The 27064-nt window shown below is 49.4% G+C and overlaps 7 protein-coding genes across 7 annotated transcripts; 3 read left to right on the plus strand and 4 right to left on the minus strand.

Annotated features, from left to right (window-relative positions):
- Positions 1-363: 363 nt before the first annotated feature.
- Positions 364-4077, minus strand: FPRO_07645 (uncharacterized protein; the record flags this gene model as incomplete). The annotated part of the gene is made up of 1 exon (XM_031234276.1): positions 364-4077. One exon carries the CDS (start codon positions 4075-4077, stop codon positions 364-366), a length of 3714 nt encoding a protein of 1237 aa, XP_031084029.1.
- A 4617-nt stretch (positions 4078-8694) lies between these two features.
- On the minus strand, positions 8695-9885 carry FPRO_07644 (uncharacterized protein; the record flags this gene model as incomplete). Its single annotated transcript, XM_031234277.1, has 1 exon — positions 8695-9885. One exon carries the CDS (start codon positions 9883-9885, stop codon positions 8695-8697), a length of 1191 nt encoding a protein of 396 aa, XP_031084030.1.
- Positions 9886-12672: 2787 nt separating this feature from the next.
- FPRO_07643 (uncharacterized protein) lies at positions 12673-13293 on the plus strand (the record flags this gene model as incomplete). Its single annotated transcript, XM_031234278.1, has 1 exon — positions 12673-13293. The coding sequence occupies one exon, from the start codon at positions 12673-12675 to the stop codon at positions 13291-13293; it is 621 nt and encodes a 206-aa protein (XP_031084031.1).
- A 412-nt stretch (positions 13294-13705) lies between these two features.
- FPRO_07642 (uncharacterized protein) lies at positions 13706-15399 on the minus strand (the record flags this gene model as incomplete). The annotated part of the gene is made up of 4 exons (XM_031234279.1): positions 13706-14267; positions 14321-14553; positions 14630-14921; positions 15071-15399. 4 exons carry the CDS (start codon positions 15397-15399, stop codon positions 13706-13708), a joined length of 1416 nt encoding a protein of 471 aa, XP_031084032.1.
- A 1807-nt stretch (positions 15400-17206) lies between these two features.
- On the plus strand, positions 17207-17918 carry FPRO_07641 (uncharacterized protein; the record flags this gene model as incomplete). The annotated part of the gene is made up of 2 exons (XM_031234280.1): positions 17207-17300; positions 17392-17918. The coding sequence occupies 2 exons, from the start codon at positions 17207-17209 to the stop codon at positions 17916-17918; spliced, it is 621 nt and encodes a 206-aa protein (XP_031084033.1).
- Positions 17919-21345: 3427 nt separating this feature from the next.
- On the plus strand, positions 21346-23862 carry FPRO_07640 (uncharacterized protein; the record flags this gene model as incomplete). The annotated part of the gene is made up of 1 exon (XM_031234281.1): positions 21346-23862. The coding sequence occupies one exon, from the start codon at positions 21346-21348 to the stop codon at positions 23860-23862; it is 2517 nt and encodes an 838-aa protein (XP_031084034.1).
- A 1219-nt stretch (positions 23863-25081) lies between these two features.
- On the minus strand, positions 25082-26813 carry FPRO_07639 (uncharacterized protein; the record flags this gene model as incomplete). The annotated part of the gene is made up of 3 exons (XM_031234282.1): positions 25082-26529; positions 26580-26605; positions 26659-26813. The coding sequence occupies 3 exons, from the start codon at positions 26811-26813 to the stop codon at positions 25082-25084; spliced, it is 1629 nt and encodes a 542-aa protein (XP_031084035.1).
- Positions 26814-27064: the final 251 nt, after the last annotated feature.

Consider the following 27064-nt stretch of genomic DNA (forward strand, 5'->3'; position numbering starts at 1 on the left):
ACCTTGGACTGAAGCCTTCCGACTTGACAGCAAATAAATTTAGATAAAACAAGCAAACAAAGAAATCCAGACATATATAATACAACGACCAAAACGAGGCGATCCCAACCTTCTGCTATGCGAGTATGAAGAAATGGCCTGCCATATCCAAGATCTGGGTAGTAATGACAAAAGAAAGGACAAATATGAATAAGAGGGATAAGAAAAGATGAAAGTGGTGTTTTTTTTGTTTTTTTTTTTAAAAAAAAAAAAGTTGTATTGTTCATTCAATCATGAATAACTAGCTCTCCCATCTAGTCATCAAAAGGTATATAAAATGTGTATATGTATATGTATAGATGGATATAAATGGCTTTTTCTCTCTTACTTAAAATGCTTCGAGGAATCTTTTCCCTCAGGACTCTCACCACGGCCTACTATGCGTGTGATGCCGCTGAGGATCGTACGTCCTACACGTCCATTCTTAGACTTGATAGTGTTACTTGCGCTCGCACTCGCACTTCCACCTGTGCTTGCATGTCGTTGCTTTCGTTGATCCCAGCCTTCTTTGTGGTGATGATGGTGACGGCGACGCTCTTTGCTTCGTCTGCGGTTGCGTATCGTGTTGTCGTCGTTCACTTCGCTGCCTGAGCTACCGGGTGTGGGTTCGTAGACGTCGTTCCATGCTGTTGAGGAGCCGCCGTAGGAAATAGAGAGTGATTCAATCAAGGATGCTTGTTCGATAGACTCGGCGACGTCCTCTGTGGTAGCGCAGGTTGCTGTTTCACTGACACGCTCAGTTTCGACCTTGGCGAGACAAGCGTCGGCGCGTTGTTGTAGAGCGAAGCACACGTCGTTAAAAGCGAGAAGCTCCTGATCCACCTCCTCTTTCTTGTCGTCAACCGGTCTAGCGTCCACCCATAGCTTGACAAGACTCGCCAGGTTTCTCGTGTCGTCAATCAAGTATGGAAGACTGGGGAAGCCCTCCTTGGAAGTAGGACTTAGACGGCCGAGAATAGTGACTGGTGTGCTGTAGCCTGCAGGAACGAAATTGGCGTTGCGGTCTGCTGGGATACTGCACACTTGGTCAATATAATCACGAACAGATTGTCTCTGTACATTGAGGAATCGGTTCATTGGCTCCATCCATTCCTCTCGCTTTCCAAAGTTGGACAAGTTTGCTAGCTTTTGTAGTGCCTTTGCGATAAGTGTGAATGTTCGTTGGGCATGAGGTCGAGGGTGGTCGCGTAGAAGGTTGAAAAGCTTGGGCGACAGAATAGCTGGACAGATGAAGCGGAGGAATAGGAAACCAGAGACTGATGTGTATGTGACAGTGCGCAAGAAGTCTCCATAGCGGTCTTCAGCAACTGCTCGGATGTACTTAAGTATATGTCGTAGCTCGGGAGGTAGTCGGTTGGCTGAGTTAGCAATGCACTTCCACACTTCAGTCGTGTAGTGGATGAGCACAGTCCAATGCTGGTCGAGATCCGATTCGTGGGGGATCTTGCTGGGATCGACTTCGCAGTCTGGATTGATCTCATTTATCTCAAACAGCTTCTCCTGTAGGATCTCCTCAAGATACTCCTTGCCCAAGCGGCGCATATGAAATTCGAGTGACTGTGTGAGGAGAGAGTTGCCTCGAAACAGCAGGTTCGCTTCTCCGGCAAGGGACTTGCTCATATCTCGTACGATGAGTTCACGATCAGTTGCTGCGTCAATAGAGTCGTTCGACTTCAACCGGCTACTGAATCGATATTTCTTCATGGTGGTCTGGTTGCCAATGCCATCAATCTCATCCTCAACCAATGCCATGAGCCATTCGCTAGCGGATCCTGACACTTGGAAGATATTGAGGAATAACTCGGCCAATCGACGTAGCTGTCCCGGGAGAACCGCCGATACCTGGTTCGTCAAACCTGCTGGAAATCGGTGCAATAAGTCCGTGAGAGGTTGGTATTCCTTGGACAAAAGCACAACATGCTCATCGTGATTCACTTTCACTAGCATCTGTCCAACCGATTGGTGCTTCTCGTCAAATATCTGAAGCCATTGCTCGCTGTCCTTCCCACGGTCTAGTTGGTCGAGCGAAATGTCGACGGCACCTACTACAAACTCCTGCAGATTGCGTGTTCGAGGCAGTCCAACGGATGCTTGGAGGAGATTACTCGAACTGTCCAGGTTTCCTTCCACTCTCTTCAAGACGATGGATAATAATGGCGTGGTTGGTGGTAGATCGGTGAATTCGCACTCCTCTCTCCAAAAGGGGTTCTTGGTGGCTGTCTTTGTTGTTGTTCGTGCCCTCACTTCGCCGTCTAAGATAACTTCCGCAAGGTAGTTTCCAATCAGAGGGTCAGGTTCCGATCGTCCGGGTCGCTCTGGAATTGTCGGCTCAGTCCCTCCACCACCGCTGGGCCTAGCCTTGATCTTTGCTTCAGTAACCCTAACGCTGATGGTCTTTTCAAGCCTGAAAACTTCGCCCTCATACTCTGATTCAATATCCTCGAGTTCCACAATTTGTGACGTGTTAGGGTCATCAAGCCGGTATATGTCGGGTACCGCAAATGCTCGTAGTAGACAAAGCCAAACTTCGAAATGAACTCTGCTGTCGAGGGCTAAGTAAACGGGTCGGAAGATGGAGAGGTGAGTAGATGTAGAAGAATAGATTGGAAATATGGCAATGCAATATTCTTCGTCGAGTACTGTGCGGTCAAGTTGTTGAACTGCGCACCGGGAAAGCTGTGAAAGATCGATGATAGAAAGAACAGTGACATCATTCTCTGTCATGAGCTTGAACTCGCCACTGTCCTGTAGAATGCAGGAAACTCTCCTCCAGGATGTCGTGGGTGATCGGAGGTCTCTCGTGGAGGGTCTCTTGACAATCGCCCGTGGTGACACAGCCAAACCCTTGTCCCAAAGCATCACCTTGCCAACCTTGATGATATTCGTAGGCTTGTTCTTTTCCTGTGACCAACCATGTCTCTTCAATTCCGGCCTCATGGGCATCACCTGGTTGGCTGGTTTCCCATTGGCAAGCTTAATACCCGTTGGACGTAATTGCTGCCAGCATAGTAAAGCTGCAAGCCACAAGTCGAACTCTTCTGTCACCAAAGGACATATTAGGATTTCCACTGGAGGTGACAGGCACACCAACTCCAAGCATTCCTTGGTTAGTTCCGGATAATCGACAGGGAGGACCCTGCAGCCGCGCAGATCAGAAACAAGAGGGATATGAAAGGGACCATTCTGCCCTGAGTCAAACATGAGACAGCCCTTCTCCTCTTCAATATAAGCAACGCCACTATGCCAAGGACCGCCCGTTTCGCCTTGATATTCGATCTCGCCACGCATTCGACCGCATAGATTTCTCATAAGAAGCAGGACCTTGTTTGCGTCATCAGTGGCTATGGGTAATGGGAGTGAGTCGACGGTAGGTGGGGGAGCAATGAGAGGTGAGGTAGGCCTGGATGATTGTCGCTTCATAAGTCTTCTTGACTTTTTGTCTTTTGTTGGTACTAACGATTCTCGCCCCGTTATGACAGCGTGGTGTAGCGAGTCTAATGAACTGAGCTGTGGCCTTAGCTCGTCTGAAGGATGCAATGACCCCGAAGAGCTCACACTGCCAACCCTGTGTCGCTCTGATGTCGGCGGTGGGACACTTCTTTGTGCCAGCATAGAGGTATCCATCGTGCGCGTCCTTGGCCGGAGGCTACCGCTCGTATGCCGTAGATGCTGTCTCGGAGGGCTAGATTCGCTGCTCTCGTACGACTCGCTGAAAACTTCGTTGAAAACCATGCCTTGTCTTCTTGTAGGGCCCGGAGGTATAGTCCGGGGCGAACTCTGCTGTGAAGAAGCACCTCTCTGGGACTGTTGAGACTCAGCAGTGACACTGACAGTTGGAGGCTCGACGGGATCGGGTGTGACAGCGCGAACGGTGGAGGTGGCATTTATCAGCGTATGGCGAAAGGCTGACCGCAGGTTGGATGCGCTGGAGCGCTCCATCTTTGGGTCCCGGGGTAGGTTGAGGTCGGAGGTGGAGGCCTGGTTCCAGGATGTGGCATCACTGGAGGTGCCAGATCGTGAGTGGTCTTGTTCGTCCATGTTTGGCGGTCGCAAGCCTAAGCCATTGTGTGTCCACGTCCACATACAAGCGCCCGTTCCGCATTGGGGAGAAGAAAGCAATGGCAGTTGTGGTTTTTGTGTGAAAAGGTCGGTGCTTTTGGTGATTGATTGATTGATTAATTGGCGGGTGGAGGTGTCGAGGGTTTTCTTTGTTGCTAGTCAAGAGAGAGGATTTAATCGATGTGATGGGTTCGAGTATGTTGACCTCGGTAATTAATAGCTTGAATATGGCCGTCGATTGCAGCAAGATAGTGCGACTATCTTGGTTATCGTCAGATGCAGTAAAGATTGTTGAGATGAGGGATCTCTCGCAAATCAGTCAATGACTGGTTGCGGGGAGAGGGCTTGTTAGTCTAGAGTCTGGGCGAGAATCGCAATGGAAGCTGGGAGGGGAACACACCTAGTACACCTAGTCTTACACAGCAGCTGTACCAGTACCAGTCCACTACAAATGAATTGGACATGCACTAATCGACCCGATAAAAAGTTGAAGAAGAAGCCAAGAGTCGGAATGATCCAATAAAGGAATAAGTAGAAAATAGGTTAGATGTAAGTAGATGTAAGTAGATGACGATAAGTGCGGGTGCGCTCAGACTAGGAATGGGTTCTATTCTCTCTCGTCGGTTGTTTTAGAACAAGAATCGAATTGCGGTGAGTTCGATTACCTATGCTGCTTATAGAAGCAAGACAAGACAAGGCAAGACAAGGTCAAGGCCAGGTCGAGACAATGGCGGGAATTGGAGAGAGATTAACAAGGCTAAATCCAAGTTAAACGTCGCCACACACGCAACGCACTTCAGCGACACACTCACTTTAAGTTAGTGAACGCCTCTTGTCTGTCTGTGTCTTCTGTAGGTAATAATGAATCCAAGCACCTCCACAAAGGAACCAATGACTTTGCCTGTCCTTAAGCTCAGGCTTAAGCGCAACTGGCCCTTGTTTCTCCAACCACCCTTGAACGCTGTCAGTCCCAGAACTTGGCTTGACTTGACCTGTAGGGGTCTTGAAAGGGCTTTTGACAGGATGAAAACAGCCCGGGTCTGCCTTGCTTGGGCGATATTAGACAGGAATACGTATTTGCAACTGCCGGAAGTTTAAACCATAATATCGTGGGATAACATCATGGTTGTGCTCTTTTTCTCTCCGGTTTGCATATGGCCAGGCACATTTTGTAATCAGGTCGACTGACCTGCTTCTTCTGTCTTGGATCCGGCTTCGAGAAGCGGGGGATAACTAGGGACGGTTTTCGCTGCCGATCACAGCGCAGAATGGAACGCCATGCAGCCTTTTCGGCTTTAGTTTTCGGGCGAGCCATCATGTCCAATCGTTTACCTGAACAAAGATGCCGAGACAAGACGGGCCGTGACGATACCCAAGTATGTACCTAAGCTATCGTACGTACCTAATTCCGTGAGGACACTATCAAGTAGGTATGTCAGCTGCTGACGAGTCTACCTGTGACTTGTCTCAACTACACAATGCATAGTCATCTTCAACTTCCTTTCATTCCTTTCCTTTCCAGAATCTCAGACTCAGACCCGACGCAGTGGGGGGGAGCAGCAGGGTCTCCCTGACAGATGTGCCCTGCAAGTCGGATCCCACTCTAGGACCTGGCCTTGTCCCGGGCACGCAACGCAGCACGCAACAGTGGAGGACGAGTGTGGAGTTGGTTAATGGAAGAGAGCGGATCTTCTTTGATAGAGAGTTACAATGCTAAATTAGGAAGTGGCCTAATTCCTTTACCGTGATTGTATGATTACAATATCAGCACATATGATGTATGTAGTACGTATGAAAGCAATAGTCAACTGAGATATTACTAGTATTGAGGCCGCCCGAGTATCCTATCCAGTTCTCATTTCAGAAACGAAACCTTGTTGTCCTCAAAGCTTCTCTGTATCATGCACTGAGACTCTGTCCGACATGAGAATGGAACCATGGACCCGTCAGACTGGTTATGAGTTGTCCACCTTATTGATAACCCAACACCAGCACCAACAGCACCAGCACCTACAGCGTCACATCAAATTCCCTGCTCCCAGGTTTCATCCCAAGTCGTCTAGCGTTTCTAGTGTTTCCATCATATCCCGGGCAATCACCCTGTCCCGCCGAGCCAGGATCTTCGGATGCTTTCCTCCCTCCCCAAAAGAGAACATTTTTCGGATGAGCTTTTCCAGTAAAGGTTCTTCTTGCGATTGTGTAAGTGGCCCTTATCCTGGCTGCAGACCCGCTAGCTGGGGACAGGGCTTCAGATGATTAATGGTGGTCGATCCATCTCAACGTTCATTAGGTTTTCGTGGAGAGAGCTGATGATGACTGTCAATGACTCGAGTTGATGATGATTCTCGGTGTCAAGATGCAGAAAAGAGCGCCTCAGAGACACGCGGGACAGGGAATATGAGTTCCTAGCATGACAAGGCGCAAGCCATAAGACGGCCATAACATGGGAATAGTCAGAATGTCACCCGGCAAGTACCAGTCTTCGCCCGCAACGACGGGCTGATATCCCACGCATTTAGCTTCTAGCATCAGCAAAACTCAAACTTGAGCGCCGCTAGTCCAAGAATTCTCTCGGAACCAGCTTCCTAGCACCAGAATTGATCACATCTCCCTTCAAAGACAATCTCTGAGTGGTTCAGGGTACGAGATCTGCAATCAAAAGCATGCCGGGGTTGATGACAGCCAAGAAGCAAGATCAAGCTGACAAAACCATCAGCCCAACGGTCAGATCCAATGAGATGATGGGAGTTCGTGTTCCTGGCATTATCGTAGAGAAACTAAGATTTGAGGCCTGCCCTGCCCACATAGATATCTTCTCTTGTGACCAACAGTTCTTGGCAAGGCTAATAAGGAGGAACCCCCAAGGTCTCTCCAAAAGCAAATAGGCCCGTCAAAGCGTTCTCCGTGGTCTAGTTATCTCCGATATTCACGATACTAGTTGCCTGTGCCCTTATTACTCCTCTTTTCTCCTGAAAATCTCATCCGGATAATATCTGTGACTACGGGAATAGCTTGATGTTGGGTTGCGGTTCAGACCCCTGAGCTTTGTATGATCCAACGCCCGCTGCTGATATCGAGCATACATATGCAAGAAAGATGTGCATAGAATATTGGATCATATGAGGCTGTTGGTTCCAACAACACTGGGTTGGCTGTCCCGTCCCGCTGGTGTGGGACGATCCCACGTGTGGCATCTAGAAAAACTCTCATCTCCATATTCTTTGCTTTTGTCAATGCCTGGGTTCTGAGATGAATCTTACGTGTCATCGGGGAGCCCTGTCTTTTGAGTCTGTGCTATTGCTTCTCCATGAGTCACCAATGTTACCATGTATCTGATCCATTGATGCAAACCTTGCTTACAAGAAAGCCGCATCTTACATACGTCCAAGATAATTGTTTCTTTTTCAATGTCAGTCAGGGGTCAAGACCATCGTGCCAACGTGTTCCAGCGTGAGAGAACCATTTTCGAATGCCGGGGACCAATCATTCGAGAACATCATGGTTCCCAAGTTTAAAACCTGCCTGACATGTCCCCATTTGTGACCTCCTGCGACCCCGGGTAATCAAGCACAGTCCATCTCTTGACCTAACCCAAGAGTCTTTCGAAACATCAGCTCACAAAGTGCAACAATTCAAGCAACACAAGTTTCCGAATCACACCGCTTCTATTGACGAGTGTCTATTCGAGGAGCCTAATTGTGTTTCCATACATAGCCTTCTCGGGGCTTCGTCATGATATTACATCCTTGTCTCATGTGGTGCCATGCAATCGATCCAAGTGATTTATGTCAAAAAAGGAAATCATCTTAATCTTCCAAGATATACGACTGTCAATCAGGGCTTAGAACCGACATGTTGTTTTTTGAGGCCAGCAACAAGGTTACATATCGTAGGTATTCTAGAAACTTGTACCATTGCTCATGAGACGAGCCCCACTACCTGCTAGACCATGCTGAAGAATATGATTTCACCAAGAGAGCCACACACTTCTTCATCATGGTCCACAACAGCTGCAGTCACCGTTTCAGAACTTCCTCATGCCAAGAATGGTCATATTCGTGCTCATCTTGTACAGAAAGACTTCCTTTGATCGACAACAAACGCGGTACTGGTTACACATAGCATGTTAACATGCCATCTCCCTTCTCTCAACATCTGATGCTCAAACTTTCCATGGATATGACACAACGTCATGATTCACCGTGTCCTTTACCCGCAAGAAATCACCCAGGCGAAAGTGAAACGAACAAGATATGTTGAATACGTAACTACCAATTTGGGCAGTTTCTTTGTATTTTCTCGCGTCAGAAAAGAAGATGAAAAAAAGACCAAGAAAGCATGATATGTGCATGGTGCCTGTATCGCGCAAAGTCTCGACGCCTGGTAAAAACTCTGTCTTCCAACTCCCATTGCCAGATTCCAGTATCCTCATTCTCAATCCCTCCCAAAAAATGTCGATCCCCATACGGTATCGAAGTCGAATAGAATAAAAGTTAACTAAAGTCACCAAATTGTATAAAATATTGCATTTGCTGTGTGGATATCATCATTTCTCCTGCTTGAATAGCGTACTCCTGTCGTGCCAAAAAAATGCAATTAACGAAGGTGAGTTATCTCAATTGGGCTTGCAGGGCCACTGCGAACATGGCTCAGATCACTGCTACCGGTTCGTCGTAAGGCTTGGCTCATGGTCTCGATGTTCAGATCACCCCCTGAAGGGTTGAGCTTGAGGTTGTTTGTGCTTGTCGGGCTACCAAGAGGTCTTCGAGTTGGACTCAAGTCGATACCCTTCATGCTGCCAGGATTGCTTGTGGGAGGGCTTGTCTCGGGTCCTTGGCTCGACACGGGTGATCGAATGGGCGAAGGCGAACGGTTGACCGCTGCTGGGAGAGACGTAAGTCCTGCAAGGTGGATGCTGTCGCGGGAGCTCGCAACACCGGAAAGAGGGTTGTGTTCAGCCTGTACAACATCGGCAAACGAAATGAACGAGAGCCGGCGGACATCGGAAGAGTCCAAGGAGCCGTAGTTGGAAGCGTTGTCGGCCGAGACAGCCTCTCGATCAGCAAAGGAAGCGAGCTCGGCTGCCCACTCGCTGGCTCCAAGGTCGTACGAGGGAAGAACATTGCTGGCTCCTGTAACAGTCACAGCCGCGGGTTGATGCGAGCTGTGGGTTACAATCTCGACTGTATCAGGGTCCAGCTTTTCGTTCGTGATGGCCTCGGACGCATCGTCAAGAACGGGAGGAATGTAGTTTTCGGTCTGAATATGTGTAGGGATGGCCGGAGAGTTGGGCTTGAGCACAGTGCTATCCTGGACATCACGCTCAAAGATCTGTGATGTGGCTGGCGAGGAAAGTCGTGGAGAGCCGGTGAAGCCGCGACCTGGAGATGAGGGGAGGGCAAAGCTCTGCTCGCTAGCAGGAGGCCATGATGGCTGTTTCGAGGACAGCTTGGAAGCATCTCGGGATAGAGGTGGACTGGCAGGGTTGGAATTCGCGTTGGAAGGAGTTTGTGACTCAGAACGAGATCCCGGTTGGGATTCAGACTTGGAGTTGTTTGTGTCGGGTTTGATATCAGACTTTGTAAGCACAGAGGGCTTCTTCTTGCCGAGGCCGAACAAGCTGCGCATCTTGCTCTTCCCGTCCTTCTTTGTATCTTCTCTTTGATCGGCCTCGTTGTTGAAATCGCTGGCTCGAGGGGTTGAGTCACCTAACCGCTGGTCATCGACAGACTCGGTGTTGGCGAAACGGTCATCGCGGGTGATGGGGGCTGCTTCGGCGAGACTCATGTTGACAAATGAGCCTAGATGTTGAGCGCCAGATTTTAAGAGTCGTCGACGGTTTTGGGTGATAAACTATATACGGTAGAACGTTTGCAGCTGCAAAAGATTGTACGGGACTGCCCAATAAGGTCGAGTCAGTAACGAACGTCGTGGAATGCAAGTCTATATCGGCAAGTGGGAGGAGCAAAGACAGATGACAGTCAGGCGGGCGGGCGGGCAGAAGAGATATTTAAGTAGCAGGCGTGAAGTATCGGATGAGAAATTCGGGAAAAGCAGAAAAAACAAAGTCAGATGTGATGTGACCTTGTGTAACTGAGACTTTTGACTTTGAGTTTGGCGTTGGTGCTGCCCTTTGGATGGGAGAAACATTGAATATTGGATTAGATAGCACCTCATGGAACTTACCTAGGTATATCCGCCCTGTAAAACAGTCCGTAGCTCCCGGTACAATACTGGGGACTCCGTAAACAAAGACCCGCAACGGCCAGCGCTAACTCCTAGGGACCTGCTAATCGCGGCAATGCCGTTGTCCGCTTGACGCCGTCTAGGTCTGAGGGTCTGCGTGATGCACTTGAGTTTTTGTGGCTGATGCTCTAGAGAGTGGCCGAGACAACGATTCCAAAATTTGCTCGATGCTGGCTGACTTGAGTTGAAGAGAGACAGAGAGAGTCGGAGATAGATTGTGGGTGAGTTAGGTACAATGCTCGGCAGGGCAGAGCGGGCTGAGACTTTGGGCGCGCTATGGCTACCGCTGTAGCGTATTCGTAGTTGCCAAGGGACTCGGGAGGGAGGGAGAGAGAGGACTGGAGGCGCAAGCGTAGGTGCAGGTGCAGGTACGAAGACGATAAACTAAAATAAGTTTATTGCTTTTGTCGGATGTCGCTCGCCTCGTTGCCCGTTGTAGGTAAGTTGCAAGGATGCTTCGAGATGGATCTTCTATTTATTGTCTGCCGAAATGAACAATGAAAGGGAGACAAAAGTCAGAATTCGTGAAGAGGGGGATGAATGGAAGGATGAGACGAGCTTCAAAAGGTTAAGAGAAAAGTAAATGGAATTGATAATGACTGGGGGGGCTGACGGGCGGCGTAGGTGGCTTTACAATTCGTTTTGGAGGTCAAGTCAAGCTTCAACTTCTCCCAAGATCAGCGCACTTTGATCAAGGCACGGGACCAACTGGAGGCGGGATGATTGCACTATCCAGGGCATTTATGGGGCAATTTATGTGAGTCGCACAGATGAAAGCCTCCACCGTCTGCAGGGACGAGAGATTTAATTCCATGGATGGATCCAATGTAAACGATGGATGCAAGCTGGGAAAGGGTTTTGAACCACGGGACCTTTGCCAACTTGGCCAACGGATGATGGACGATGGGCGATGGACGAGAGAGGCATTATTTAGTAAAACCTGCTTAAAACGGTAGACACCGAGATGCTATGCCGTAAAGGCGATACAAGGCCCCAGACTGTGACCACGTTTTAGTATCTCGTCCTCCCAGATGCTCTTCTCTTTCTGTTGGGTCTCCATGTTGTGATCCTACGTTTGGTGTTACGTCTGTCTCCAATCCATCCATACATAATATGCATGCATGCACTCGACATGGGACTCTCGTCAATGCAAGTCAGGCACCATAGCCTGCTTGTATCAAAGGGACTTTCTCCCAATAGTACCAAGGTCAGCCCTGGGCTGCCTATCGCAGATGGTGAGGGACTGATCCGATGGGTTCAAAATATCCCTTCACCTTGAAATGACATGATATTGCCTTCGCTCTCTCCCTCGTACAGTACAGTCACGGCATTGATAACATGTGATGCTATATCAGTCTTTATGACTCCATTTCCCCCTCAGCCTGCATAATTTCTCTCTGCCTTGGAACAAGTTGGTTGGGTGTTCATGGTCACCAAGTTGGTCACCTCTTATCACATCCCATTACTGTCAATCACCAACCCGGCTGCAGCCCCGCTACCAACATGGACCCCGTGACTACTCCTTCAGGGCACTTTCTTCATCTTGCCCTGGCGGAACAGGCTAATAAGGGATAAAGATCCGCGCGTATCTGCATCAGAGTAATGACCAACGAGGAGGGAGAGGGGAAAGTCTGCCTTGTTTTATCCACCGCTGATTGCTCTTTTGGTTCCAAACATCAACAACACCAAAAACCCAATCTGAGATGCATCATTGGGCTTCCAATTCAGCCCCGTTTTGGCTACTCAAGCTCTGACAGGCCCCATGTGCCGACCCCGTTGACCCCCTTTTCCCTGCTATAATTTGCCACTGATAAGGGTGACTGATTGATCTTCCACAATTTCTCCATTGCTCTGGAATTTTCTGTAGATCTCTATGGCCTTGGAGAAATGAAACAAGGGACTCGTCAGCTTGAAGTTTCATCTCATTCCACTGACTGCATGTAAGCGGGAGTTAATAGCCACGAGGGGTCAATGCCGAGGGGCATTCCTCCTGGTGAAGGGCCGACGTCATCAGCGGATAAGTTTGGAGCTAACGCGAAGAAGGCCGGGCCAGTTCATGCCATGTGACTTTGTTGCTGAACTAAGCACGTGACTTGAGCCATCAGGTAAGGTGCCTTAGGTAAGCGTAGCTGTGGGTGGCAGAAACTTCAGATCGTCGACTTCAGGTGGTTTGCAGGGTCCAGCGGTAACCACACGATACGCCAATTACCGCGGCCAATCGCTTTCAGCCCGGTCCTCGAGGTCCATACATAGTCAAACCACATCTTCAGTTACTTGTATAACTATATCCTCGTCACAGGACCCTCGACGACAGCCCATCAAGTCACAATGGAGTTTCGAAGCCTCGTCCGACCAGCCGCCAGGCTATTCAGCCCTCGTGCTGCCCTTCCTATCGCTCCTTGCCGTGGCCACAAGACAACAAGCCGAACAAAACGATCTTTAAAGATTGCCCCTCATGAGTCCTTTCTCCCAGACCGAAAGGCAGCATTCCCGGCCTCCGACTCTATCATCTACAACCCGCCTTCTTCCGAGGCCTCTCCTCTTCACACACCTTTCATCTTCCTCCCACATAGCGACCCCCGCCGTGCCGCTCTCACACGAATGCGGCATACCCCAGGATCTCCTCTAGAACCTATCACACCCGGCAAACTTGCCCCAAAGATGGACTATCCTCGCCGCAATCCTGTATACAACCTCAAGGCTGAGGATATCAGGGAGATGAAGCGACTAAGGGCAGACGATCCCGTTACATGGAGTGTGAATAAACTGGCTGAAAAGTTTGGCTGCTCGCCTGTTTTCGTCAAGATGGCTGCTCCTGCACCCAAGTCGCACCTTGAGGGTCTTAAGCGCAAGCAGGAGAGGAGGGAATCACGATGGGGTGCTATTCGAACCGCCGCAAGAGAGGACCGCAAGAGGAGGACAGACATGCTGTACCGTGGCGAGTTGTAAGGAGTTTATTCCTCTGTGTGTCGGCGTGGCACAGTCTATCAGACTTGTACAAACATGGAAAATTACCTGAGTTGATGTAGGATTATGGTCATGGAGAATGAAGTGAAATGCGAATAGTGTTGATTCCTGCCCAACGATAGGATAAAATCTGTATAATTTCCAAATACCAAAAACTCCCTGAATACAATAGGCTATTGTATTTTTACCCGTGTCTCACTATCTCGTGTATCATGAGTGGCGTATGCCGACGAGTTTATGATATTCAATGCCCAACAATTCTCCAATTGTGTCCCATATGTACCCCTTGTTCCCAGATAGCAAACAATTAAAGCCAATCCAAGATGTCGATACACACCTATATACGAACATTCGTAAAACCAACCAAGTAAAACTATACGGGGTAACTTTTGTTTCAATCCAACTTCATCTCAGTCGATCTAGTAGTCGACGTCGATGTGCGACGGCTTCCTCCAGCGCTTGAAGACGATGAAGAGGGTAGCTCATTCAAGAGATCCTTTTCACCAGGGATCACACGGTTACACCAGCCGCACCACGAACGACGTTCTCCTCTAACCTCTCGGCCGAGGATACGACTACCGCTGGTGCGCTCATCATCCCACTCAGGGACACAATGGCCGACACGCACCATGCGAACACGTTTGCGCTTCACAACACCGCCAATGCCCTCGATCTCATGGCGAAGGTAGCCAGGGCCGAGTGACGGTGACGGTGTGCGCTCATGTGTAAGCCGGAGCTGGTCGATGAGTGCATCAACCGTAGCTTGTTGCGGGGCCGGAGTCGGAGCTACATTGCCGTCCCGGGCGTCCTCGGCGTCGCAATCTACCTGATGCTCGACTTCTTTGGCGGCACAGCAATCTGCTTCGCGGCCACACACGACGCCACGAACGCCCTCGCCTATGCCTGTTCCAAGGCCGCCGAGAACCTCACCGTATTGGTTTCGCCAACGCCATATACTAAGCCATCGGTCAGTATGAGAGTAAGCTTCCTTTGGAAATTAAACACATACCGCTGGTAGTCATGATCTGCGGCACGAATGCTTCGCCCACATGGCTGGCAGAGCCAAACGCCCTCGTCGGCGCACTTACAAACGTCACGCGACACCAACTCAGATGACAGTGGTACATCTGAATCTACAGGGGCCTTGATAAGAGTGGCTACAGGTGCGTGAACACAAAGTTTGCAGAGTCTCCTATGCCTCTCCTTGAGGGCGACGGAAGCCGGTGGCTTGATGGCGCAGTTCTGCAGAATTCATGATCAGTAACACGCGATTGGGCCAAAACTCGGCAGCTCGCAGCTCGCAGATCGCTGTACATACCCGGCATATCACATCGCCGCATCGACGGCACTCGCCAACCATGTCGCGAGCGCAGTCGCCTGATTTGCCATTGTAACTGCGCCCATCTTCCATGTAGAACCAATTGCCAGCGCGGGCGCGGTAGCGAAAGGTTTCGGAGCCATCAACGGGGACTTCTTCGTTCTGGCAGTGGAGGGTAGAGTTGATCAGAGTAGTACGGTACTGAATGAGGCCATGATGGATGAGTCGACAGGTACGAGAAAGAGCGTCGAGTGTATTAAGGTCGATAGATGCTGCAATGGCTTCGACGACACTGTTTGGGGGGTTAGTGGGAGTTGTCATGACATGTCAAATTCGGTATTCAATGAAGCAGCAGATATCATGATGAAGGTCAACAGCTTCAGCCACGAATCACTCAAAGCATTTGGACAGAAAATTGATTGAATAAGGGATCGCACTCACGGATAACATTGAAAGGCGTTGGTAATAGGCGCCTGAAAGGTAGAAGAGTCCATGGTGCCTAGCGGCTCTGGGTTATACAATGAATGAGGCCAAGGTCCATTCCGGCTGTTGGCAGACAACAACTGGAGCTTCCTGAGAAGAAGAAGATGCTGATCTTTTTGAGAAAGCTCACTCTGCTGGGGGTCGTCATGATGAAGAGGACCAGGAGGCGGAATGGGCGGCACGACCTCATGATGAGGTGCAGAAGCGGCACGAGGATCGTTGACGGTAAAGCCGCCAGGGCCCGCTCCAACATCCTCATCCTCCTCCAAATCCACAAAACGCGCCATGGCTTTTTTGGGCGTGTTTCTTTTGTTTCTTTTACTAGTGACTTGCGTCTTGGCACATGGAAAAACAGTAGGTACAGTGTGAGCCCACGATCCCCAGGATCTGATAAGCAGAGGGGATAGAATGGGATGGGTAGGGGGGCTCGAGTCGGTAAGAGGGGGGGGGGGGGGGGGTTCCGAGAATGATAGAACCGGATGTCGAAGGCCGGAGGAGGGCCCGGGATGCGGAACTTTGTCTAGTCGGGGCTAGACACGGCAGACAAAGGTATGCAAGAAGGGAGAGAGATCGAGAGTAGGTATGAAAAGAGAAAGGTGATGTTTAGTTACAGAATAGGACTAATGATGTCTGCAGGGGAATGAACTGGAACTGGGGCTATGATGAGTGAAAAAGAAGTGGGTTATGTTATGTTATCAATGTTACCAACGGCGGCCGGGAGTTGATGAAGCGGGGAGACGGAGCGGGACGAAAGAATCACGGAGGTAAAAGGAAGAATGAGTTATGATATGAGCTTAGAAGCAGCCATTGAAACTTCAGAACAGAGTAGTTCTCGGTGGATCCGCGTAGAATATCGTGAGTGAGATTGAGGAAATGGAATGGAATGTGAGTGAGCGAGTGAGTGAGCAAACGAATGAGTGAGTGAATAGTGGCAGTGAGATCGATTGCATCAATGAGATTCGTCGATGATGCGTCAGTCACTTGATACCAGCCACAGCTCGACCCAGACTCGAATCAAGTTAGATAACGACCCCAAAACAAGAAACTAGTATATCTACGGTAAAGTCCAGGACCAATTCCTGAAGCTTGTCAGAATTGCCAAGAACAGCATAACCCTCGAGTTCAGAACCCGATTCAAACCTATCATGGAAGCGAGTCTCGTCGTGTCTCGTCTGCCCCTCTTTGTTCCCGAGAGCTCAAGTGGATCTAGTGCTGTCAACTTTTTACTTAGACATGTACAAAAACAATTGGATACATGCACCTGATACGTATGGTATAATCCGGCGGTGACGGCTATGTCGTGCTCGAGCTGCAATGTAATACTATTACACCGAATAAACAAAACAAAAAGTACAAAAATACCACTCCCTCTTTATGGACTTGTGCAATGTCACGAGGATACCCCACGTGTTTTTTTTACCCGTCATGAGACGAGAAGATTTCACTTGTTTGCATCATGCCAATCATGCAGGGCGTTCACCGTTCAGTTCCCAACAACGATCTCGTTACGTACAACAACGCTGAATTCTAGAAAAATACCCAGGTCTAGCTTGGATTGCATTGCAATGTGCGAGCAGAAAATTGCGACACGGCTGTTTAGATCGTTCCGGTGTCGGGGGCCACGACAATCTCATCTTATCAATCTAATCTCTCTTGCAGCTTACCCCATACCATCATGACTTAGAGACCTATTAGGAATAGTTGGGCGGAGTTGTTTGACACAGAGATATTCGGAAATAAAGGGGAGTTATCCTTTTATCAGTCTGAGTTATTTCTTTTGCATTGTACGCGTAAGTGGAAGGTTACGGTGTCATATACCCCGAGCAATGGAAATATGCCAATTTCTCTACCTGTTGTTAGCAACACACAACCCTTGTCACGTTGTTTTCGCTCTTTTGGATATCAAAAATTCGAAACATGGAAAATTCCGTCTCTAAAATGGCTACAAGATACGCCCCCAAAAGCAAGAGTCTCGTGGAATTGCGAATGCCCTTTGATAGATGCTTACCAACATGTCATTATAGACCTCAACCAACAGACTCTTGGAAATGGAGTTTTATATGATTCACAGCAAAACAACATAACAACCATGAAATGACACCTACCCAGTCCGCAAAATTCTGCCAAGATAAACAGTCTGGGAAATGCAAGATGCAATACGGCCCAGCGAGCAGGCTGTTCGCGCCATGTATGCACGGAGATATGGCACATGGCTCAACATTCGAGATTTGGCGTCCGACAATGACCAGCTTAGTGGAGACTGTCTATCAAGCATCCAGGGGCATATCCAAAACACCCAGTATTTCCTAAAGATACCAAAGTCGATGATGTCTTTACAAATGTTGCCATAATTCGAGAAAGATCAACCTGGGCTGCCACGACGGATACGAATCATGTACCGCCATTTGGTCAGGGAGCAATAGTTCAAGTAGCTTGGGACAAACCGACGCAAATAAACGCGGCTCTAATGCCCGGAAACTTAAAAGAGTCTCGAATGGACGTTGACGGTAGAGAGAAGGACCATATGCCAATATTGATCCGGGCGTGGGCGTACATCCTCTCAAAACGGCGGACAGTGTTGATTCACGAGGCACAACTATCTCAGTCTTGGTCATGTAACGTTAACCAGGACTCCGGAACACACTTTAGTACTGGTAATTCTACTATAGAGGTTGATATTGGCGAAGTTGAAGCGGATGCTGCTCAAAGGTGGAGTGTGCTGTTCTATCAAATGATGGTAGCTGGGACCCGACTATTCAAGGCTCGAATGGCACGCTCCTGTATTTTCTGTGGTCTATCAGACTAGCTAGTACTGAACAGGTCTATCGAGTTATCAAGATCAGTTTTGTAGTATGGTAAAGGCGGAAGGGATTATAGCTGAAGCAAGCCATATCTCATGGATGAGTCTCAGTTAGACAAACTCTTTACCCTCAGCCGCAACACGAGAGGGTTGAAATCAATCATATGCAGCGTCTTCTACGAACCTAGTAATGAGTGCAAAATATATGGTATCTAGTTACAATGTTCCTTTACATTTTTGAACCAATCAAGTGATGACAATGCCCTTTTACGAACCCTCATCAAACGCGATCAGGACATTAGTGCCCTTTAGACCAGTACGTTTTTAACATATGCCCGACAAAAGTGTTTAACGAGGGCTCAAGCAGCTTAATGGGACATCCATCTCAATGCAACAGCCTAGACAAACACATATATGTCTTTCGTTCAAGAACAAATCTCAGCCTTCTAAGGCCTGGAAGGTCAAGTTTCTCTTGCAGACGAATGCCGGTTACTATCCCTGAGCCCTGGAAGTTCCTATACCAGCCATCCCATTGTTGCCTTCCTCCCATTTGTACTCACAAAGCGGACTGATACCAACTTGGGTATCCGTGAGCATGTACTTTGTGGAGGCGATCACCGTCTTGTGTATCTTGGATTTACATGAATATCTAGGGATAAAGCAACGAGGAAACAAGGCTCGGAAACTGCGACATCGTTCCGCTTAAAGTGTAGCCCAACAACTGAGAGTTGCGGGATTGCTGATATTGATTACGACGATATTTACACTGAAGATGAAGACTCAGATATGGTAACACGGAACATATTCATATGGTTTCGGGTAGCGGATGGCCTCAGGGCGCAAGGAAACATCGGACCTTGATATAAGATGTTAAAATAAACTTAGTAAAAGGTATCCTCAATCTATCCTAAATTTATCACAAGTCACCTAAATCTTTTTATCATTTAGGTTCAAGATCCTAAGTTTTCTTTCCTCCTCTAGGATGGATTCCCTGCCGCTGAAAGGCAAACTCGAGAGCATCTTAAGATAGATAATTTCGAGGATGGTGACGACGATGACGTTCCCAACAACAGCTATACTGGCTCTACGGCAGGGATGTCAGGTGTTGATAGATGGTTGTTGAGAGCATCAACTCAAAGATCAAACTCAATATGGGTGGACGTAGGATTCAAACAAAACAAACTCCATTGAGACGCGGCCCATATAGTGATGCAATTTCCGAGATATCCGCATCCAAAGCAAATGGTGTCACAATCTCAAGTTCCCGTAATTCGAACAATATCGAGCCGTGTCAAGAGCAGAAATCATGTTGATATTGATTACGAAGGATCATGAACCCCCATCCCGTTTCATGAAACAGAAACAAGCCGATCCAGGGAAATAGCAAACAGGATGAGAAGCTGCAGCTACGTAAATTAAAAATGCGGCGATCCGGCCGTGCAGTATCATAGCGGCATCCAACGAGTGGCTCTCGCAAGGTAAACGGGCATCCAAGCGTGGTGAGTAGCGCTGATGCATTGATTCAATCCTGGGCTCGAATCAATTTATATTAAAAAGTCATCTCATCACCGAAGTGCATCCATCCGTGTAACTGTGTGTGCCGTTATGTATGAGCCTCAGAAGATTTACAGTCCAAGAAAGTTAGTTATAATCCCTGTTGACGAAAACACACTGGCCATGCTACTAAAATAACACTCTTTTGATACAAACACTCGGAACATGCCTATTACTACACCATGTCCCCCCCGGGGGGGCTGTGTTTGTTTGGAGGGAAAAGGGTGAGGCACAATTGCAGCATCTTCAGGAAGAGATTATGCTTGTTTTGAGTGTACATACATGGACGAAAGAGCGCCATTCGTGTGAAAACAGAGACAAATTGCATGAACTCTACAACTCAATTCGGGTCGTGGAGCTGTTTCTGAAACAAGGGTGAGGCAAGGTTGGGGAGTCATGAAACTTGGATTTGATTCATCTACAGTAAGAGACGAAGCGCTTGGACCAGGGCCTCTCTCAGCATCACCAATCTCGTCACCTGTCATCCAAGGCTTTGGTCTCTGAAGAGGAAATCTTTGCGGACGGTCTGTCCGATCTGTTACTTGGCATTGTTTTGTGTGAGAAGAGAAGTTGAAAGAGGCTGAGTATCTTGTAAGTGGTTCAGGTTGAGATCGTCAAAACAACGATGCAACTGAACCGAGATCCAAAAGTAATAGTATCGATAATTCATGATCTACTGTAATACATCGTTTACTCGTATTTCTGATATTCCCGTCATACATGGAAAAGCAAACGATAAACCCTTGTCTCCCCCATGTCTCTCGGAGTCTGGTGCGACGTTAAAACCCCGCCCCCTTGCAACCTCCACTTTATGCATATTCCCATGCATCGCATCCCTGCATACGATCCTTTCTAGAGCAACCTAGCCTTGACAATTATTCCGTTAACCTCACCTCACCTCACCTCACCCGGATCTCATCACATTGTCACATCACAAACAACGAATCTGTTTGAGCGGCAAATTAAATTACTAGGAGGATCGGCACTGGACCGAATAAACAACTTCAAACTTAGCTCTTCTCTCTAATCATCATGAGCCGTCTCATCCATATTGTTTACCAGCAAGTGCTGGCCCGTCCTATTTTTGGATCTGGCGGGAATAGTTTCACCGTTATACAGTCGGCCGTATACCAACAACCGGTGAACGCTTGCTGATTCCAAGCGAACCGAGGCAACCGGACAGAACCATCAACAAGTCCCCATCATGAGAGAACTATTTGGCTTGGCTACCATTGGCTCCCGGATAATTCATCATGACCAGATGGACGGTGACAGGGGCCGTCAATCCCTCCACTATCTGCTGAGGACGCGAGCCTTGCATCTGGGGCCCATGCTATTCTGCGTCTATCATCCAGTCCACAAGGCAACTCGTCCTAGGCCCTCGAGCCTAATATGGTAATGTCTGTCCATGCTCAGTTATCCACTTGCTTGCTTCCAAACCACGTCTCGTCTATACTGATCCTAGAATCTCGCTGAATCAAGGCACATGAGGGGGCGCCCATATCCATCACGTCTCATGTTGAGACCACTTTAATTAAGTCCCGATCGATGTCAAGGATGTCCGTTTGCTCCGCCACCCGTCAGAGTTTGACGCTGAGGTCTTTGATACTATACTGGCAAGCAAGATGCCTTCTTAAAGACAAAGCTGTCGCTGCTTCTTTGGAGTCCAACTCTTCTTCATACTCAACTCTCATTCAGTCTCTTTCCGTTTTGTTCCCAGGTTTGGGCTTCTTTTCTCAGTCGTTCCCTTTGACAGGTGCTTTGGCCGCCTTTTCCCCAAGTTAACAAGAACTTTGCTCTTTGATAGAGTATTTTCACTCATTGCCAAATCAACAAAACATCAAACCAATCTACGACTTTCCGATTTACTTCCTTCACCATGTTCATGCGCAACGTTCTTATCGCGGCTGTCAGCCTGCAGGCTCTCGTTGAGGGTGTCATTGCCCAGGAGAAGGTCACACTCACCAGGACTGTTACTCGTCAGAAGCCCAAGACTTCTGCTGGCAACCCTTATGAGGTGCCTGATGTTCCTGAGGTGACCGTTGTTCCTACCTCTTACATCACTGACGGCACCACTATCTTCGTCGACGAGACTGTCACAATTCCTTGCTCTCGATGCACAGCCTCCACTGCTGGTGATGCCGACGCTGAGGTCACTTCTGAGGTTATCACGACTGTCATCACCAGCGATGCTGGCAGTGTTTCTGACCAGACTGCTGAAGTAACTGTCATTCCTACTTCTTACATCACAGACGGCACCACTATCTTCGTTGATGAGACCGTCACCATCCCTTGCTCTAAGTGCACTGCTTCGTCTACCGCTGACGCTGGTGCTGAGGGTACTTCAGAGGCTATTTCTGAGACCGTCTCCGAGTCCGAGACTCTCTCCACTGCTGATGCCACTACTTCTGGTGATGCCGCAGCCGCTGGTACTTCTGAGGCTGTCTCTGAGGCTTCCAGCGAGACCGTTTCCGAGGCTGCTACTACTGAGGCCGAGACTCTTTCTACTGCCGAGGCCACTGACTCCGGTTCCATCACTGAGCAGACTGCTGACGTGACCACTGTTGTCCCTACCTCTTTCATCACCCGTGGTACTACTCGCTTCGTCAACCAAACCATCACCATCCCTTGCACCAAGTGTGCTGGTGGTAAGACCAAGACTGCTGCCACTGGAGTTGTTGGCGAGACCACCCTTGACACCTCTGCTGCTCTTGAGAGTACCGGAGCTACCCAGGACGCCGCCGAGACCTCCGCTCCTGTTGAGGAGACCACTGATGTCGACAACGCTACTCAGACTGCCAACACGGCCACTAATGAGGCTGACGCCAGCACTGAGACTGAGGCTCCTATTCCTACCACCATCATCCTCACTACTGGCAAGGGACAGAGCACTGTTTCCACTCAGCCCGGACCCTTCGCCAACACCACTGTTGCTGCTGGCGCTGAGACCACTGGTTCTGATGAACTCCCCGGTGCCGTTTCTTCAGAGGCCGCTACCAGCAGCGCTGTTGTCAGCAAGGTGAACAAGCCTGTCATCGTTGTTATCCGTGAAGTTACCATCTTCCACCGCACTGTCGTTATTGGTGCCGCCTGCCCTCCCGTCAAGCGTGGCAACAAGGGTGACTTCGTTGTCGGTACCGGTTCTGACGAGAAGACCTTCCCTGAGCTCGGCGAGGCTCTCACTGATGCTTGTGACAAGCAGTTCAAGGACTGCTCTGAGAACGCTGGAAAGAACTTCGAGGTCTCTGATTGCCAGAAGCAGCGTGAGATTTGCCGTGCCGATGCCTCCTCAACTGCCAAGGCTCCTACTCCCATCACCAAGGAGTCCACTGAGACCGCTTCCGTTATTCTCCCCTCTGACGCCGAGGTCACTGGCAAGACCAAGCCCGGTGTTGGCGGCCATGTTGTCATCTCTACCCGAACCCTCACTGTCTCTGAGTCTTGCGCCATCTCCGATGGTACCCCTGTCATCGAGGGACCTACATCCACTGGCGCTGTCAAGACCACCGAGACTGCCGCCGCTGAGACAACCTCCGATGCTGAGGCTGCTGGCTCTACCGCTCTTGGTGCTGAGACTTCTGAGGCTGCCACTGAGACTGCCCCCGGCGCTGTCGAGAGCTCTGAGGCTGTCACTGTTGTCACCATGACCAAGTCCGATGGCGAGATTAGCACCATTGCTATCACTCTCACCAACGGTGTTCCCACTGGCACTGGTGCCACCCCTCCCGAGACCCAGGTCGAGTCCTCTGCTGAGGTTGCCCCTACCTCCGAGGCTGCTGAGACCACTGGTGACTCTGAGGCCGTTGGTTCCACTGCCCTTGGTGCTGAGACCTCCGAGGCTGACGAGACTGTCACTGCTACTTCCACTGGTGTAGTTATCATCACCATGACCAAGTCTGACGGCGAGATCAGCACTACTGCTATCACTGTCTCCAATGGTGTCCCTACCGGCACTGGTGTCGTCACCGTTCCTGGCGAGGGCGAGAAGACTACAGTGGTCGTTCCTCCCGCTGAGACTTCCGCCGAGACTTCCGAGGGCGCCATCGGCCAGGAGACTACCGTCCCTGCCGCCGGTGAGACTGTCATCACTAAGACTGTTACCAACCAAGTCACCTCCTACGTCACCGTTGGTGTCAACACCATGACCGTTGGCGTCGAGACTGTCACCCTTACCAACCAGGTCACCGAGACCGTCACCGTCCCCTGTGGTGCTGGCAAGGAGACCGCCAAGGTCATCACTTCCGTTGTCACAGCCTGCCCTGCCTCCACCACTCTGGCCACTACCCGTGCCCCTGAGCCCGAGACAGTTTACGTGACCGCGACCGTCGAAGCCGCCCGCCTTCACAGCGACGTGCCCGCTCCTGAGCGATTCCGCCGCATGCTCGGCTTCTGGTAAACAAGCGCAGCTTGGCCACAGTTTCCTTTTTTCTATTCAACTTCAGACAAATTTGGGATAAAAACAATGCACAAGGGTTTTAGAGTGTAGGATATTTTGGGGGAGGAGTTCTTTTCAAAGGGTGGCGACTGTCATCCTCCTGCGGTCACACTTCCGTCTGTGACTGGAAATTCTGTGATTAGGGGAGGATGATGGTACGCAGAGGAATGAGAAATATTGAGATTTGGAGTTGAACTTTTTGTCCCTTTTGTTATCTTCATGTGCTTATGATATTGCCTGCGGGCGTGTAACACGATGTATGTACCGCCCGGATTAGAGAATAAAAAACATCACATCCTGAGATTATGTATCTTTGCCAGTGAATATATGAATGTGATGTGTGGCCTGGATGTGCTCGCTTCCATAAGTGTACAGACGAAAGGTTTAATGATAGTCTCACCAGTATTCCCCTATATCCCCTTCCCCATACAAGTTGTGAATAGTCACCAAAGGCATTGGTTGGATAAAGCGCGAGGGCATAAATCTTGTTCATATTATGTGTTAACCAAGACTAGGTGATAAAGATCGAATAATATACCATCACTGTAGCCAAGATCAAAGAGTCATATGCAACCTTTCCCACCTAAAAAGAAACACAAAACGCCCACAGAACTCGCCAAACGATAGCGTAACAAGCATTGTCGCCGCGAGCTCTGGTTCAACACACTATCCGCAAAGCGATGGCGTAGAAGCACTTTCGCTGCCGAGGGAAATGGGGAAACTCGTAGGACAGCGTGTACAAACGCTGATGGGGTATCATTGTAAAGAGCAAAACAATGCGTAAACATCAAAGTAAAACGATCAAAATAGTCCGATGGGGTAAATACTCGAATGGTCTGGACTTAAGAGGGGAGCAGGGTGATAGCGCTGAAGCATTGTCACCGAGCTGTTCGCAAGACCAGGGAGTCCTCTGAGCATAAATCGTAGTCGAGGCCGTCATATTAGTGGTATGTATACCAGATCGAAGACTTGGCGACGTCCTAAGGCGTAACGATTGATCCCACACGAATGAGGATGAGAAGTGAATGTCGTCAAGGCTTGTCATGAATGAATAGCCATGCTGATACAGGCAGCTGAATCAGCAGGTTGGGCTGCTGCCAGCTGCTCAATTAAGAGACGTCAGCCAGGGCGATTGTTGAAGATGCAGCTTAGGTGGACGAATCTAGGGAGTTCCGTAGACTTAAATGCGGCTCGACTTCTTCCAAGGAAGAGATCGGAATCCGCGCTCCTGGCCCTCTCGTCGGGCTGCACCATCCTCAAACTCACTGGACGAGTCTGACTGAAGCTTGCTGCTGGCTGGGTTGCCGAAATATGTGAGAAGAGCCTTCATCGCGAATGAGCTGAGAATGCTCATGCACAGAATTCCGATCATGGTGTAGTTGCTCTTGCGGTATTGGTGAGGGCCAGGGGCGGCGTCCTCAGGCCAGCCAGTGTAGAGGGCATAAGTTGTCATGACACTGCCCAGATTACCGAGACCAGAGACCAGCGCAGTCGCGGCAGCAACTCCGACTTCGCCATGGCGCTTCTGGAAGATCTCAGAGCTCCAAGCCATGCAGATAGGGACAGTAGGACCAAGACCAAAACCGACCATAAGAAGACCTCCATATCGAGCCCAGCCGTTGCGAGTTGCCAGAGTAGTGGTAAGCAGACCGGCAATCTGGATGCACACAGCAGCGGAGAAGAAGTACGGGCGAGATCGGTGGAAGCGGTCCGAGATAGGAGTGACAATGAGAATGGCGATGAGATCCATGATCCAAATTGGCGCAAACAGAAGACTCACTTCGACGCCGCTGGCCTCGGGTCGGATAGAGGCGATGATGACGGATCCGTACATCTGGGTACCAATACCGACGCCAACAACACCGAAATACATCAAAGTCAGGGGCCAGAGACGCCAATCGATCAGAACAAGGCCTAGGTCCCTGAAGTTCCAGGGTCGAGCGTGATAAACACGTCGAAGGTCGTGGTAGTGAATGACTGCGTCTTGGCCCTTGAGAACCTCAGGGGTAGCGGGGAGCCACTTGAAGATACCAGTCTTGGGTCGGGTCTGGCCAGGTGCAAGAGGACGGTCGGGGAGCCACCACAGGAGGATGACGCTCAGAACGACACCAACAAGGCCATAGACCATGAACATCCAGCGGAAACCCACAATATCCCTCTCTCCATCCATGAGTTGGAATCCCGCAGACACGAGACCAACAACGGCAGCAGACACTTGAGACGCAGTGAAGTAGTAGCCAATTCGCTGGCCGGTACGGGAAGGAGGGTAGAACAAGGTGAGGTAGAAAGCCATACCAGGCCACATGCCAGCAATGACGAGTCCAAGCAAGAATCGCAGTAGCTTCACACTCCAAGGATCATTGACAGCAGCGAAGCAAGTTCCAATGACACTGGTAGCAAAGACAATACGTGCCATCCAAAGACGAGGGCTCAGCTTGCTCATGATGAGGTTGGAAGGACAGTCAAAGATGACATATGCAACGTAGAAGAGGGCCAGAGCAGTTGAGACATCCTTTGGAGTCATTCCAAGAACAGTCATGAGATCGTGTCCCTTGTCCTTGTTCATGGTTTGAGCAATACCAATGTTGGACCTGATGGCTGAGCAGAGGAAGTATAGGACCCAGAAAGCTGCAACATGATGAGTGAATGGTTTCACAGGTGGTACAAAGCAAACTTACCAGGAATGATACGACGATCGATCTTTCTACAATCCATATTATAAGCATATATCGATTTGAGAAGAGATTAGTCACAAACCTGTAGATACGCTCTACCGTCTCAACATCATAATCACCCTCTCGGGCATTTCCCTCTTCCTGATTCTCAAGCCCAGTAGAAGCAAGATGAGGCTTGGACGCGGGGTCATCATGCTGGCCACCACTGGCGAGCGAGCTATGAGCTGACTCTGCCATTGGAAGTACGAGACTTGAAAGCAATGGAGGAGCGTGCTATAAGTCTGACCTGATTCAGATACTGCAAGTGACGACAGCAGATTTGGATAGGAAGAGAGTCAATGCCAGTCGAGAGGGTTTTGGTAGTGAAAATCAAAGTAAGGATGAAGGAGAACCTGATGTTGAGGGGAAGAAGGAACAGAAAGAGGGTGGAGGGGATTTATTTAATGAAAGAAAAAAAGTTGAGGGTCCGAATCAATCATTGGATAAGA

This window comes from Fusarium proliferatum, assembly GCF_900067095.1.
Source record: "Fusarium proliferatum ET1 genome assembly, contig: FPRO_scaffold007, whole genome shotgun sequence".
NCBI lineage: Eukaryota > Fungi > Ascomycota > Sordariomycetes > Hypocreales > Nectriaceae > Fusarium > Fusarium proliferatum.